Raw genomic sequence first — 16,946 nt, forward strand, 5'->3', positions numbered from 1 at the left:
ATCATTATTTTTTGAAGTATCCATCCTTTCCTCACTTCTCTCCAATGCAACCTCTATCATTTTTCAAGTGTTTATACATGTGCAGGTGTAAGCACATGCATCTTCAAAAAATACAATAAACTCATACTTTCCCTAACATGATCCAACTATCCTGTGTACAACCAAAACCTTACTACCCTTTAACCAGAAAAGGATGCAAAATCGTTGGGTCATGTTTACGCTTCTCCTAAATACCCCATTACTTAAATACTACTATGTAAAATTAACAATACTTAAATACTGTGTTATACAGTCAATTCATTTATGTTACATGAAAAGAAACGAGAAGACAAAGATATTATACACACACACACCCATAACAAAATAAGTAGGAAATAGGACAATTACAGTCCTCATCTCTGTAATTGGTCATATGCCTGTAGTTGGTATTCATAACTACCCTCTTCCACTACTGAAGGGTCTTGGCCTTTAGCAGTCCTGCCTGAATTGGGTTGTGGTTTTCCATTGACTTTAATTCACAGGGCTTGGTGATAACTAAGAAATCTTCCAAGAGATCTCCTGTGTTCCGCACACACCCTTTCTTACATCCACCACAGAGTAGCAGTCCCATTTACCTTGGTAGCCATGGTCCATCACAGTAACTCCCTTTTTTGCCCGAGTTTAAAATGACCTGGTGGCAGTCTTAACTTCAAGTTCAATGGAATCATTGCTATGTATCCTGGTGGATGCATTCCTCACTTTGGAACTAAGACCGATAGGTCAGCAGGGTGTAAGGTCACAAAAATAGGAAGCAAAAATTTTGCTCATGGGTCACTATGAGTAAGAGTGAGTGGTGCCACTCCTATTTCCACACCTCAATTCCTGGACTAGCAAGTCTTGGCTATGGGAGAAATAGCATCATATACTGAATGCTAATTTACAGCATATACAGGCTCCTGGAGAAATTTGTCTCAGTCTGTAAGGTACTGATTACTTGATACTGTGACAGAGTCTTCAAAAAGTCATTTCACTGTTCTATCAAGCCAGCTGCCTCAGGATGGTAGAGAACATGGAAAGACCAGTGAATTTCATGAGCATAGGCCACTGCTGCACTTCACTGATATGAAGCAAGTTCCTTGATCAGAAGCAATGCTGTTTGAAGTAGCATAATGGTGGATAAGGCATTCTGTAAGTCCATGGATGGTAGTTTTGGTAGGTGCATTGTGTGAAGGGAAGGCCAATTCATACCCAGCTGTGTCTGTTCCATTAGGAGCAAAATGCTTCCCCTTCTATGATGAAACTGATCTAATGTAATCAACACACCACTAGGTAGCTGGCTGATGTTTTCCTGGGAGTGGTGGGATACTGGGACTCAGGACTGGTCTCTGCTGTTTAAATTGGACACTCAGCATAGCTGAAGCCAGGTCAGTTTTGGAAGTCCATGTTGCTGAAGCCCACGCATAGCTTCTATCCCTGCCCCCATTGCCACTCTATTCCTGAACCAATCAGGCAATGAAAATGGTGGCTTTGGAAGAGGCTGTTATCCATAGAATGGGTCATCCTACCCAACTGATTATTGAAATCCTTTTCTGCTGAGGTCACCCTTTGGTGGGCATTGACATGGCACACAAATATCTTCATGTTTTTCTTTTTTTTAAAATTTTTATTTATTTATGATAGTCACACACAGAGAGAGAGAGAGGCAGAGACACAGGCAGAGGGAGAAGCAGGCTCCATGCACCGGGAGCCCGACGTGGGATTCGATCCCGGGTCTCCAGGATCGCGCCCTGGGCCAAAGGCAGGCGCCAAACCGCTGCGCCACCCAGGGATCCCTCTTCATGTTTTTCAACAACTTTTTGAATTTCAGTTTTTCAACTCCAGATCAATTCACATCTGGTCACCAATTTTCTACTTCTTGTCCTTCTAAGTCCTTGATCCCAGCAAAACCATTGGCCACAGTCCAGGAATCAATATATAATTGCACATCTGCCATTTCTCCTTCCAAGAAAAATGAACAACTAGGTATGCTGCTCAGAGTTCTGCGCACTGAAAGGATTTCCCTTCACCACTGTCCTTCAGGATGTGCCAGAGAGGGGCTGTAGTGCTGTAGCTGTCCACTGTTGGGTGGTGGTTGCATATTAGGTAGAACCATCCATAAGCTAGGCCTGAGTTTTCTCTTCTTTTACATCAAACCAAAGCAGGTCTAGCATTTGTAATCACTCTCAGTGGGCCATCTTTTTATCTATGTTTTAGCCAACAAACAGAGCCCTTTTTAACCTCTGAAGCTGCAACATTCAATAATACAGAATCCCTGCTCAGTGTATCCATCTCAATACATTTGGCTTGACCATACTCTCTGGATTTCTGTCTGTATAAATTAGAAAACTCAAGTAGTTCTTTTGGATGTAGTGCCCCTCATGGGTCACTTTCCATGGCCTGCTGGGACTTGTGTCTAATTACAGGTTGCTATAGATAGAATGAATGTTTGTGCTTTACCCAAATTCATATTTGGAATCATAACCCCCAAGTTATGGGATTAGGAGATGGGGCCTTTGGGAGTTGGTTACTCACAAATGGGGTTAGTGCCCTTATAAAAGAGACCCTAAAGAGATCCCTTGCCTCCTCTGTTATGTGACATGACAGTGAGAAGAGGACTGTCAATGAGGAGTCAGGTCCTCACCAGATAACCTTCTAGCTCCTTGATCTTGAACTTCCCAGACTCCAGAGCTGTGAGAAATCAATTTCTGGTGTTTCTGAACCGCCCAGTCTATGGTATTTTGTTATGGCAGCCCAAACATACTATGACACTGCCTAGAAGCACAGAGGGTTGATGCAAGTTGGTCCTGAGGAGAGTCAGTGTTGTCCTGAGTGGAGGCCACTGAAGTTTCCCCCAGGTAATACAGAGTCAATCCTTGCAGATGGGAAGAGAGAGGATGCTTCTACTGGCAAAGACAAATCAGAATTAATGATCTTAAGGTCCCCAGCTCCATCAGTCTTCTCACATGACACCATTCCAATTTTCAGGATCTCATTCCTTCCCATCAGTCTTCCAACAAGAGACACCCTGTGAGGCTGGGAATTCAGCAAGTGTTGTAGGTCTGCCACTCCCATTATGAGGTTCTGAGTTTGGCTCTCAGCAATCTCAGCCCTGCTGTAGGTGAAAAAGATCTCTTTCAGGGCACCATAGATACTATCAGGTCATTTATGTGTTGCTTGAGTTGGTAAATTGAATCCCCAAACTCATCCTTTTCTTCCTCTACTTTGCTCAGTGATGTTAGGAGCAACCAGCCAATCTCATCATACATTTATTAGTTTGACAAAAGTGTTTGAAGTACCCCATCATGGCCAACCAGGTCCCTGCTTCTTACAAGTAGATTAGGTTGGTTAGGATACTCAATGGTGGTATTTTGCATCTCTCTATTGCCAGGTCAAGCCATGGACTATCAGTGCTCTCTCTGCTACTGGAAATAGTCATTAGTGTCTTTAAATCTAATCAGATTAGACAGCCAATTCCAGAAGTCCCAAAACCAATTCAGAAAATTTATCTTTAAGATTCTAGTCCTCTAGAACCACTCCTGGTACCAAAATCTGTATTAGTCAAGGTTCTCCAGAGAAATAGAACATATAGGGCAGCTCGGGTGGCCCAGTGGTTTAGTGCTGCCTTCGGCCCAGGGCGTCATCCTGGAGATCTGGGATTGAGTCCCACGTCAGGCTCCCTGCATGGAGCCTGCTTCTCCCTCTGCCTGTATCTCTGCCTCTGTGTGTGTGTGTCTCTCATGAATAAATACATAGTCTTTTAAAAAGAAATAGAACATATATATATTAAGAAATTGGCTCATGCAGTCAGGTAGACTGTTGAGTGCAAGTCTGCAGTGTGTGTAGTGTGATCTGGATAATACAGGACCGCGGGTGCAGTTCCAGTCCAAAGGCTGGCAGCCTAGAGATCCAGGAAACGGATGGTGCAGATGGAGTGTGAAGGGATCTACTGGTAAAATCCCTCTGGCTCAGGGAGACTGGTTTTTTTGTTCTATTCAGGCCTTCAATTGATTGGATGATGCCTACTCTCATTAGAGAGGACAATCTGCTTCACTCTACCAATTAAGATGTTAATTTTATATGCAAACACCCTTAAATACCTGAGCACTCTGTGGCCCAAACTGACATAAAATTAACCATCCCGAGTATTATTTCAAACATATCATGTTCTTCACAGCGAAGTCTATAAAGACAATGAGGGAAAGGAAGCACTTGGCAATCCAGAGAGCAATGGTAGGCAAAAATTTCTCCAAGATTTGGAGATTTTGCATTAATCTAATACAGATTTTGGTACCAGGAGTAGTTCTAGAGGACTAGAATCTTAAAGATAAATTTTCTGAATTGGTTTTGGGGTTTCTGGAATTGGCTGTCTAATCTGATTAAAGACACTAATGACTGTTTCCAGTAGTAGAGCACTGACAGTCCATGGCTTGACCTGGCAATAGAGAGATGCAAAATTGTACATAATTACAATGTTAATAAGGCTTTAACCCAAATTTATGAATGTTTAAAAACAGTGGTTTCTATGTATTTCATATTGTTCTTCATATTAATGTAATTCAGATGTCAGTTGGGGGCCGTTCTCTGGCCCCTTCAGGTGTAGGCAAAAATATTTCAAATCCTAATGATTCCCAGCCTTTAGAATTTCACAGCTTGGTTCAATATTCCTGCCAATTTCCAATACTTCTAAATTCTCCTCATTTCTTGCACCATGGGGAAGGACACTTAATGGCCCAAGTCACCCAGCTGTCCATCACCCCACATGATATGTGTATGTTCCTGTAAGAACATAACACCTCCCAAGGAGACCAAATACTTGAGGAGGAACCGTTTCCAGGAGAAATGAGGGGTTTTTACCTCAGACATTAATAGTTTCAGCTGTCCTTAGGTTAAATATGTCCTTAGGTTAACCATTTCTCTAATTTCGACACCAACTTTAAACAAAATGGCATCAGATGACAGAGGAGGGGGGCAATGAATATTGCATGCCAGGTGGCAAGGAGAAATACTTTCAGAGGCCTCTTGAGGTGAGCCTTTAGGATTGAGTGTGATTTGTCAAGCCAAGAGGGGATTCCAGGAAAAGAGGCTTCCAAGCTTGAGCAAATGGACATAAGTACCTCCTCTTCCAGACCTCTTTTTTTACGCTCTGGAAAAACCTGTTTGAAGCCACCACAAAACAAAGGATAAAAGTATCCTGTTAGTGCAAGGACAGAGGATTAAATGATCTTTAGTCGGACTGAAACACAAGCTGTGCCAATAAACAAGTGACTAAATCCCCCTAGAACCCGACTTTCTCACCTGTTACATCAAGATGGTAATAGTACCTTAAGGCTCAAGCGACGATTAAACGAGACAATCCCTTACCCAATGCTTTCGCACACCGTAAACGCTCAACTAGCTAGGTACCAGCAATCATGAACGTAGCTGGAAAATCGAATTAAATGCTCAACGCCGGCTAGGATCTATTTCTCCAGTATGGAGAGTGAACTCGTCTGCGACCAAACACCGTGGGAGCAAAATATTCAACGTACTCCCTTTAACAGTCCAGGTACATACAGTGCCACAAAACCGAGAGGACCGAGGAAGCAGAAATCACGAGCGGGTTTAGATGCTCTGGTTTCGTGAACTGCGACAGGCGAGAAACAGGTGACGCAACCCGCCCAGGGCTCCGCGGAGAACTGCCGGGCGCAGCACTCCGCAACCCCGGGGAGCCGCGGCGCAGCAGCCGCGCGCGACGCCGGACCCAGCACTCCGCGGGCAGTCGACCCCGCCCGCGGCCGAGCCCCGCCCCCGGGGGTCACCGACCGCGACGGCGTGGTCGTGACGTCACTTCCTGTCGCCGGCGCGCACGTGGGAGGAAGTGCCGGTGCCCGCGGCGCGCCGCTCTTGCTTGTCTCTCCGGTTACGTTCGTCCGCCGGCCGGGCCGCCGCCTCCAACTGGGCAGCTGCAATGGGAGTCCCCGCTTTCTTTCGGTGGCTCAGCCGCAAGTACCCGTCCATCATTGTCAACTGCGTGGAAGAGAAGGTGAGGAGGCGCCTGACGGTCTCCCGGCTGCGGCCTGGCGCTCCGGCGTGTCTAGGCCGCGGCCCTCGGCGCTCACCGTCTGCCCGGAGGGCATCGCGCTGGGTCCGTCGCCGCCCGCTCGGCCCCGCGGGCTGGGGTGGCCCGACCCACTGCTGGGCGGCGGTACACGGAGTCCGGGCCGGGAAAAGCGGGCGGGGCGAGGGCCAACCCGGTACAAACTCGCTTGAGGGCTGTACCTCCCTCGCCCGCTTTTTCCGGGACCAGAAGGCCCCGCCCACGGCTTTGTTTCCTCCAGGCCCCGCGCGGTCGGGTTTCGGAAGACTTAAGTCTGTGGAGCTCCTCCCGGCCGCTCCGCTGACTTAGCCGAATTAGGGTTGCAGAGGCTGCCCCTGGCCCTTAACAGCCTTGAAAGCAGTACCCGGCGGCGAGCTTCGCGCGGTTGCCTGTCCGTGCCGGAGGGGTTTTCTCGCAGTGGGAGAGGCCGTTTCTTGCTGTAGTTAACATCTTACGGCGAAAGCAGCCCCGCAGAAACGTCTAGGACGAGAGGAGTCTAGGTGCCCTGCTGTCGGACAGGACAGCCTGCTTGCTGAAATGTTCGGAATTCCTGGATGCGCTCTAAGAATACTCTTTGTTGTTAATGCATGTGTAGCTTTTGCCCATTCTTCGGTTTTGCATTTATCGCTTCCGTGTTTCCAATCCGAGTTCGGTTTTGTACTCTTAGTTATTAGAATTTTTTGATTGTGAGGGTTCCAGCGCACATCCTGCCTCCCACCCCTTCGTTTTTGAAGGAAGTACCCAGCCGTCACTGTGAAAACTTGGTTTTTTTGTTAAAGCTGGTGAGATTTTGTTTTTTGCTTATTTGCTATACAAGGAGGAATCGAAAGCCTTGTGATGGCATTCCCAGTATTCCTTGTGCTTTTAATAAAGAGAAACTCTTTATCTGAATGCTCATTTCTTTTGTTTTTGAAAACATATCAAACTTTATTACATCTTGTAATAATAATGAGATCTTACATCTCATTTCCATTTTTACTTTCTTCGTGATAACCACTTTTGTTTTGGTTCTGTCTCTGAATAGCATGTTTATGCCTGATTTACTGGTTTTGGATCTAGCTATGGAATTCCAGCTATGATAGAAGAGGATTTAGTCACTTATGCAACCTCCCCTCCATCCTCCTAATAATAGTACATCACTATCTTTATTTCTGCGAAGGGTAAAATTGATAATATGCCTTTTATTTTTTTTATTGTATCTCCTATATAAAGAATACCTGACTTTTCACTGTCAAAGCTTAGGTATTAGCTTTTCTACTCCAGCTGCGGTTACTCTTCACCCAACTTGTCAGCTACACTTTTCCCTTGTTGGCATCAAAAATTAAATTGTCAGGCACAGTGTTGGTGACACTGGTTCGTTTTAAAAGCCAAAAAATTTAGGGGCATCTGGGTGCCTCAGTCAGTTAAGTGTCTGATTTTGGCCCAGGTTGTGATCATGGGGGCCTGGGATCAAGCCCTGCGTGAAGATCCATGCTCTTCAACGAGTCTGCTTGTCCCTCTGCCCTTTCCTCCACTTGTAATGTCTGTCTCTCGCTCCCTAATAAATAAAACCTTTAAAAAAAAAGCAGAAAAAAATCAAATGATATTCTCAGTTATCGTTACAATTCTGATTCACGTTATGTGCTACTTTTGTCTTTTTCTTAGTGTTGGTTTTCTCTTTTCCACTTTACATGGTTTCCCATCCAAACTCCCTGTTGTCTCAGGTATTCTATCAAGTCTACTTTCACCTTGGAGACTGCTTCTTGAAGTTTTTTGTTTTTTGTTTTTGTTTTTTTTTTCTGTTCCTGTCAAACCTGGTTATTTAGGCTTGCTGAAAAGCTGCTGCTTGAGGTTTCTAACAATTCTTTCCGTTCAGTTGGACGGACTGTGATCATCTTTTTTTTGGCTTAATCCTTGGTTTTTACTTTCAGAGGAGTTTTTAAAAGTGCTATGTGGGATATGAGCTTTCTGGGTCCATTCTAGCCTTGTAAACATGAATGATCATTAGCTAAGCGTAGTTTGAGTTTGAAAATACATTTAACCAACACATTTATTTATTTATGATAGTCACAGAGAGAGAGAGAGGCAGAGACACAGGCAGAGGGAGAAGCAGGCTCCATGCAGGGAGCCCGATGTGGGACTCGATCCTGGGTCTCCAGGATCACAACCCAGGCTGAAGGCAGCGCTAAACCGCTGAGCTACCAGGGCTGCCCTATGTTTTCATTTTCATTCAGTAACAAATACTTTCTTGTAGACTCTGACTTCTTTGGCCCATTGGTTATTTATAACTGTTACTTAATTTTCAAATATGGGGGATTTTAGACATTCTTTTGTTACTGATTTCTAATATAGTTCATTTTCAGAGGACGTACTTCGGATAATTTGAATCTTTTTAAAGTTTACCTGATTTGTTTTATGGCCCAGAATATGATGTTGGTAAATGTAATATTGCATTAAGAGATATAAATTTTGTTGTTGAGTGTTGTATAAACGCTATGTTAGTTGATAGAACATGGAAGACTTGAACACTTAGTGATTTTGTTTCTTTGTCCTTTCTTTGTATTTACTAATAAGGGTGTGGAGATTTGTTACATATTATTATTTGGATTCATCTGTTTCAGTTCTGTTGGTTTTTGCTTCCTAGCATTTTGTAGGTCTTGTATAAGTTACATAAATGCTTAGAATTTTTATGTTTTCTTGAAGAGTATGCTCCTTTGTCATTATAAAATTAACATTTTGAAGGGGCACGTGAGTCACCCAGGTTGAGCATCTGACTTGGTTTTGGCTCGGGTTGTAATGTTAAGTCATGGGATCAAGCCTTGCATCCAGTTGGCTCTGTGCTCAGCATGGAGTCTGCTTGGAATTCTGTCTCTCCCTCACTCACTCTCTCTCAAATAAATAAAATATTTTTAAAGAATTATTTTTTTAATCAATGGCTTCCCTGTCCCTTTGCTCTGAAATCTGCTTTGTTCAATATTGAGATAGTCAGATCTTCTGATTCTAGGGTATCATGGCCTATTTCCATTCTTTTAGTATTTTCGTGTTTATATATTTAAAGTGTTTTCATAGGTAGCATACAATTGGGTCTTGTTTTTTTATACTGTTTGATGATCTCTTGTCTTTTTTATTGTGGCAAAATATGCATAACGAAAAGTTTGCCGTTTTTAAGTGTAGAATTCAGTGACGTTAAGTAACATTCATAGTACTGTGAAACCATTCCTATTATTTGTTTCTAAAACTTTTTCCTCATCCCAGACTCTACCCATTGAACAATAATTCTCTCTTTTCCCTCATCTGCTACTTTTTCTGTCTTATGGATTTGCCTATTTTAGGTACCTAATATAAGTGGAATCATACATGTGTGATTTTCTGGCTGATTTATCACCTAGCATGCTTTCAAGACTTATCCATGTTTGTATGTATCAGAATTTCATCCCCTTTTAAGGCTAATACTATCCCATTGTATGTATATATCACATTTTGTTTGGACACTTGGGTTATTTTTACCTTTTGACTATGTGAATAATGCTGCTGTGAACCTCGGTGTACAATTACTTGCATCTATATCATTGCTTAGGTTATATACCTATGAGTGGTCCCTGCTTTCAGTTCTTTGGAATATGTACTTATGAGTGGAATTGCTGGACTTTGTGATAATTCTGTTTACCTTTCTGAGGAATTGCCAACTGTTTTCCTAATCTCTGCCTTGTAAGCAGGGCATTTAGGACATTTGCCTTTCAGGTGAGTATTGGTATGGTTATATTTAAGTTTATTTACATTATATATAATCTGTAGTAATATTTTCAGTCACATCTGTTTCCATTTTCCAATTCTTTTGCATGGAGTATTATGATTTCCATTTATCTCTTCTTTTGACCTTTTATTTTTATTTTTATTTTTTTTTAATTTTTATTTATTTATGATAGTCACACAGAGAGAGAGAGAGAGGCAGAGACATAGGCAGAGGGAGAAGCAGGCTCCATGCACCGGGAGCCCGACATGGGATTCGATCCCGGGTCTCCAGGATCGCGCCCCGGGCCAAAGGCAGGCGCTGAACTGCTGCACCACCCAGGGATCCTTTCTTTTGACCTTTTAAACTACTTTTTGTTCATTCCACGATTACTTTCTTTGCTTTGTATCTTTGGCTTATATAGTCCTCTCTTTGTTAGCTTTCTATTAAGAAAAATGCTTTAAACTCTAAAGAACTAGTGCTTTTTGTGTTACACTGCACTGCTCCCTACAGTCTCTGTCCTCTGGTTATTTCTGTGTGAGAGCTGAAAACAAGGCAGAGTGTTGACTTTTTTAAATAATTTTTTTTAAATTTTTATTTATTTATGATAGTCACGGAGAGAGAGAGAGAGAGAGAGAGAGAGAGGGGCAGAGAGACACAGGCAGAGGGAGAAGCAGGCTCCATGCACCGGGAGCCCGACGTGGGATTCGATCCAGGGTCTCCCGGATTGCGCCCTGGGCCAAAGGCAGGCGCCAAACCGCTGCGCCACCCAGGGATCCCGAGTGTTGACTTTTTTTACCTCAGCTGGGAGTGTGAATGTTGGTGGACTCAGGTTTTTCACTGCTCTGATCATGTTTGTGAATTACTGTGAGGGTGCTGCAGATACTGATTTGGGGGCTACCAAAATATTTCTAGTAAGTAGGTGAATTATTGACTGTGGAATTCATGAATAATGAAGATCAGTGGCATATATGCCACACAGGGTAGTTGTGTGAATTAAATCAATTAATACAAGTTAAGTGCTTCAAACATTGCTTTACTTTACATAGACACTTGATATTTCAGAACTTCATCACTTAATTAAGTTTCAGGAGTTTGTATATCCAAGTAAAAGTGGGGATATATTTGTGTCTAACTCTTGGTAACATTGTGGTAGTGTTAGATAGTGCTCTGTTTTTATGTAGTGAAATCCAGGTTTCCTACCCTGCTATTTTTCCCTTTCTTGTATTTGATTACTCTTTTATGCCAGGCACTATTCTAAGGGCAGGAAGGACAGTACCATACAAGGAGGCTCTTGGTCCCTGATTCTGCATTCAGTTTTGATCAGTGTAATATTTTGGGGGGAGATGGTTACTATATTTTTAGGTGGCTTTATTGAGATATATGATTCATGTACCATACAGCTCACTCATTTAAAGTCTATAATTCGGTGGTTTTTTATGTATTCAAGGATGTGGGCCACCATCACCACAGTCAGCTTTAGAATATTTTCATCACCGCACAAAGAAACCTATACCCTGTGGCAACCAACCCACTATCCCTTGCCCGTGCTATCCCTGTCCATAAGCAACCACTAATTTACTTTCTGTCTCTGTAGATTTCTCTATTGTGACTTTTCTGTGAATTTAATCATATAGTCTGTGTTTTTCTCTGGCTGGCTTCTTTATGTTTTCAAGGTACATTCTTGTTGTAGCAGGCATCAGTACTTCATTCTTTTTATGGCTAAATAATGCTTCATTGTGTGGATATACCACATTTTGTTTATCCATTTGTGTGTTGATAGACTTTTGGGTTGTTTGCACCTTTTGACTGTTATGAGTAATGGTGCTACATTCATATAGGTTTCTGTGTGGGCATGTTTTCACTTCCTGGGTATATACCTAGAAGTGGAATTTCTCTATTACACGGGAACTCTGTATTTGATTATTTGAAGAACTGCCAGACTATTTTCCAAAGTGGCTGCAACATTTAAATTCCCACTAGCAGTGTTTAAGAGTTCTAGTTTCTTCACACTCTTGCTAACATTTGTTACCTGACTTTTTAATTTTAACCATCCTAGTGAGTGTGAAGTGGTATCTCATTGTAGTTTTGAGTTGCATTTCCCTTAGGACTAAATTATACTGAGCATCTTTTTTCACGTGCTTATTGCCAATTTGTTTATCTTTTTTGGAGAAATGTCTATTCATATTCTTTGCCTGTTTTTTTTTTAAATTTATTTTTTAAAGATTTTATTTATTCATGAGAGACATAGAGAGTGGGGCAGAGACATAGGCAGATGGAGAAGCAGGCTCCCTATGGTGGGGAGCCTGATGTGAAACTCCATCCCAGGACTCCCAAGGACTCCAGGATCACGACTTGAGCCAAAGACAGATGACTTGAGCCAAAGGCAGACAGAGGCTCAACCATTTACGTGCCCCTGCCTGTTTTTTTATTTTATTTTATTTTATTTTATTTTATTTTATTTTATTTTATTTTATTTTATTTTATTTTATTTAAGACTTTGTTTATTCATTCATGAGAGACACAGAGAGAGACAGGGAGAGAGAGAGAGAGAAAGAGCGAGCCCATGCTGGGAGCCAGATGTGGGACTCAATTCCACTCAATTCCGGGACTCAAGGATAGCGCCCTGGGCTAAAGGCAGGCGCTAAACCACTGAGCCACCCAGGAATCCCCATCTTTCCACTTTCTTGGCAGTGTCCTGTGAAGCATGAAGTTCTTAATTTTGATGATAAAATCTAATTTATATTTTTTCTTTAGTTGCTTGTGCTTTTGGTGTCACAGCTAAGAATCCAACATCATGAAGATTTATGCCTGTGTTTTCTCCTGAGCGTTGTATACTGTTAGCTCTTAAATTTGGGTGCATGATTCATTTTGAGTAAACTTTTGCATATGATGTGAGGTTAGGGTCCAACTTCATTTAGTGTGTGGCTTCTCAATTGTTACAGCACTATTTGTTGGAAACTGTTCTTTCCTAATTGAATGGTCTTGACACCCTTATGAAAAATCAGTTGACTATAAGCGTATGGGTTTATTTCTGGTATCTCATTTCTATTCTTTTGATATATGTATTTGTCCTTGTACCAGTACCATACTGTCTTGATTACCATTGCTTTGCAGTAAGTTTTGAAATCAGGGAGTATAAGTCCTCCAGTGTATTCTTTTCTGAGGATTATTTTGTATGTTCTGATTTCCTTGTGATTCCATATGAATTTTACAATCTACTTCAGTGTATAGATTTTACATTTCTTTGATTAATTTTAGTTCTGGTTTTTGGATACTGTCATGAGTGGAATTGTTTTCTTATTTTTGAATTGTTCGCTGCAAGTGTATAGAAATTAAAATTTTTTTAAATATTGATCTTGTATCTTACAACCTTGTCAAACTCATATTCTAATAGTCTTTTAGTGGATTCCTTGGGATTTTCTGTATACAAGATGACATCATGCAAATATAGTTTTACTTCCTCCTTTCCAATATAGATGCTTTTTATTTCCTTCTCTTGCTGAATTGCCCTGGGTAGAACCTCCATGACAATTTAGAACAGAAATGGCAAAGGATAGACATCTTTGTCTTATTTTGGCCTTAAAGGAAAACCATCTACTTCAGCACCATTAAGTATGATGTTAATTGGGTTTTTTTGATGAGGGGTTGTGTGGTTATTTGGTTTTTGTTTTTATCATGAAAGGGTGTTGGATTTTTTCTTTTTTTTTTTTTTTTGTGTTGGATTTTTTCAAATGCTTTTTCTACATCTATTGATATGGTCATGTGATTTTTGTCTTTCTATTCATGTGATGTATTGTATTAATTGATTTTTTTGTGTGTGTTAAACCAACTTTGCATTGCTAGGATAAATCCCACTTGGTCATGCTGTATAATTCTTTTCATGTATTGCCGGATTCAGTCTGCTGGTATTTTGTTGAGGATTTTTACATCCGTATGCATAAGAGAGTCTGTAGTTTTGTTTTCTTTTGACATCTTTGTCTAGTTCTGATTATCATGCTAATATTGGCCTCATAAAATGTGTTGGAAAGTGTTCCCCCTTTTTTGGGAAAAATTGAAGAATTGATGTTAATTCTTCTTTGCATGTTTGGTAGAATTTAGTGGGGTAAAACCATTTTAGGCTTGGGGTTTTCTTTGTGGATAGCTTTTTTTGTTACTGGTTTATGCCTCGTATAGGTTTATTCAGATTATTTCTTTGTCAGTTCTCTAGTTTGTCTTTCTGTTAATTTGTATATTTCATCTAAGTTATCTTTAATTTGTTGGTGTAGTAGTATTCATGATCCTTTTTGTTTCTATAAAGTTGACAGTATTGCCCTCTCCTTTGTTTTTGATTCTAATAACTTGAATCTTCCCTTTTCTAGGTCAAACTGACTAAAGGTTTGTTGATCTTTTGAAGGAATCAATTTTTGATCTCATATGTTTTTTTCTCTTTATTTTATTATTTTCTATTTTATTACTTTTTCCTCTGTTATTTCTTTCTTCTGCTGGGTTTGGGTTTAATTTGCTATTTTTCTACTGTCTTAAGGTGTATACATGCATGCACAGTTCTTATTTTTTTAATTTTTAAATTTTTTTAAAAGACTTTATTCATGAGAGACACACAGAGAGAGGCAAGGACACAGGCAGAGGGAGAAGAAGGTTCCATGCAGGGAGCCCGATGTGGGACGCGATGTTTGTGAGCCCAATGTTTGGTCTCCTGGAAAATGTTCCATATGCAATTGAGAATGTATATTCTGTTATTGGAGAGATTGTTCTATAGAAGTCTGTTAGATCTCTTGGTTGATAGTGTTTTTTATGTCTCCTATCTGCTTACTAATCTTCAGTCTAGTTTTACTCATTAATAGAGGTGGAGTATTGAAGCCTCTACCTATTACTGTTGAATTTTTTTCATTTCTGTCATTTATTAAAAGCATTGTGCATCTAAAAATTATTTTACAGCAGCTTTTTTTTTTGTTCAAGTATAATTAGCAACTATTGCTATTTAGGTGTACACAGTATTAGTTTCAGGTGTACAGTATGATTCAACAATTCTATACATTAGTGTGCATCAGGATAAATGCATTCTAAATCTCCTTTATACATTTGAGCCATCCCCTCACTCCTCTCCCCTCTGGCCATTACCAGTTTGTTCTCTGTATGTAAGAGTCTGTTTTTGTCTTTGTGTCTTTTGTTTTGTTTCTAAAACTCCTCGTATGAGTGAAATCATATGGTACTTATTTTTCAGTGTCTGTTTCACTTGACATTATATCCTATAGGTCCATCATATTGAAAATGGCAAGATCTCATTCCTTTTAATGGCTGAGTAATATCCCAGGGTATGTGTGTGTGTGTGTGTGTGTGTGTGTGTGTGTGAGTGAGTGTGTGTATGTACCACACCTTATCCATTCATCTCTGGATGGACATTTGGGTCACTTCCATATCTTGGCTATTGTAAGTAATGCTGCAGTAAACATAGGGATACGCATCTTTTTGAATTAGTGTTTCTGCTTTGTGTCAGTACCTTGTAGTGGAATTAACTGGATTATATGGTAATTCTGTTTTTAATTTTTTGAGAAACCTCCATACAGTTTTCCACAGTGGCTGCACCAATTTGCATTCACCAGCAGTACACAAGGATTGCTTTTACTTCACATCATGACCAAAACTTGTTATTTCTTGTGTTGTTGATTTTAGACATTCTTACAGCTATGGAATATCTCATTGTGGTTTTGATTTGCATTTTTCTGGTGATTCGTAGTGTTGAGCATCTTTTCCTGTGTCTGTTTGCCATTTGTATGTCTTCTTTGGAAAAGTATCTATTCAGGTCCTTTGCCCATTTGAAAATTGGATTATTGGGATCCCTAGGTGGCGCAGCGGTTTAGCGCCTGCCTTTGGCCCAGGGCGCGATCCTGGAGACCCGGGATCGAATCCCACGTCGGGCTCCCGGTGCATGGAGCCTGCTTCTCCCTCTGCCTGTGTCTCTGCCTCTCTCTCTCTCTCTCTCTCTCTCTCGCTCTCTGTGTGTGACTATCATTAAAAAAAAAAAAATTGGATTATTTGTTTTTTTTTTGTGTTGAGTTGTCTAAGTTCTTTATATGTTTTGGATATTAACCCCTTATAGGACAGATCATTTGAAAATATCTTCTATAGTAGGTTGTCCTTTTGTTTTTGTTGATGTTTTTCCTTCACTGTGCAAGTGCAAACATTTATTTTGATATAATCCCAGTAATTTAATTTTGTTTACCTTGCCTACCGGGCCTATCTAGAAAACTATTTCTGTAGCCAGTGTCAAAGAATTATTGCAGTGTTTTCTTTTAGGAGTTTTATGGTTTCAGATCTCACATTTAGGTCCTTTGTTAATCCATTTTGAGTTTATTTTTGTGCATAGTGTAACAAAGTGGTTCCAGTTTCATTTTTCATTTTTTTTTAAAATTTATTTATGGTAGTCACAGAGAGAGAGAGAGAGAGGCAGAGACATAGGCAGAGGGAGAAGCAGGCTCCATGCACCGGGAGCCCGACATGGGATTTGATCCCGGGTCTCCAGGATCGTGCCCCGGGCCAAAGGCAGGAGCCAAACCGCTGCGCCACCCAGGGATCCCCTCATTTTTCATTTTTTATATGCAGCTGTCCAGTTTTCCCAACACCATTTGTTGAAGAGACTTTCTTTTCCCCATTATTTATTCTTGCCTTCTTTGTCATAGATTAATTGACCATATATGCATGTGTTTACTTCTGGACTCTATCTTGTTCCACTGATCTGTCTTTTTTTGTGAGCCAATACCATACTCTTTTGATCACTGCAGCTTTGTAGTACATCTTGAAACCTGGGATTGTGATACTTGAAGTCTTGTTCTATATCAAAATTGCTTTGGCTATTTGGAGTCTTTTGTGATTGCATACACACTTTAGCATTACTTGTTCTGAAGTGGTGTTGGTATTTTGATAGGGATTGCCTTAAATCTTGTAGATTGCTTTGGATACTTATGGGCATTTTAACAATATTGGTTTTCTCAGTCCATGAGCATAGAATATTTGTGTCATCTTCAGTTTCTTAAGTGTTTTGTAGATTTAATTTTATTTTTTAAAGATTTTATTTATTTATTCATAAGAGACACAGAGAGGCAGAGACAGAGGAAGAAGCAGGCTCCATGCAGGGAGCCCAGT

General features: G+C 40.7%; 1 protein-coding gene and 1 long non-coding RNA gene across 2 annotated transcripts in view; one reads left to right on the top strand and one right to left on the bottom strand.

The window, feature by feature from the left end:
* Window positions 1-287: 287 nt before the first annotated feature.
* LOC140595407 (uncharacterized) lies at window positions 288-5,826 on the bottom strand. The gene is made up of 2 exons (XR_011996993.1): window positions 5,314-5,826; window positions 288-3,130 (listed from the first exon to the last, which is right to left on the bottom strand). It is a non-coding gene; the product is annotated as an uncharacterized lncRNA (long non-coding RNA).
* A 23-nt stretch (window positions 5,827-5,849) lies between these two features.
* Window positions 5,850-16,946, top strand: part of XRN2 (5'-3' exoribonuclease 2) — an 85,143-nt gene continuing 74,046 nt past the window's right edge. Inside the window, exon 1 of the mRNA XM_026002327.2 lies at window positions 5,850-6,040. Coding sequence (XP_025858112.1) covers window positions 5,966-6,040 — 75 coding nt within the window. The 5' untranslated portion in view covers window positions 5,850-5,965. The remainder of the gene's footprint in view (window positions 6,041-16,946) is intronic.

Source organism: Vulpes vulpes, chromosome 14 (assembly GCF_048418805.1).
Source record: "Vulpes vulpes isolate BD-2025 chromosome 14, VulVul3, whole genome shotgun sequence".
NCBI lineage: Eukaryota > Metazoa > Chordata > Mammalia > Carnivora > Canidae > Vulpes > Vulpes vulpes.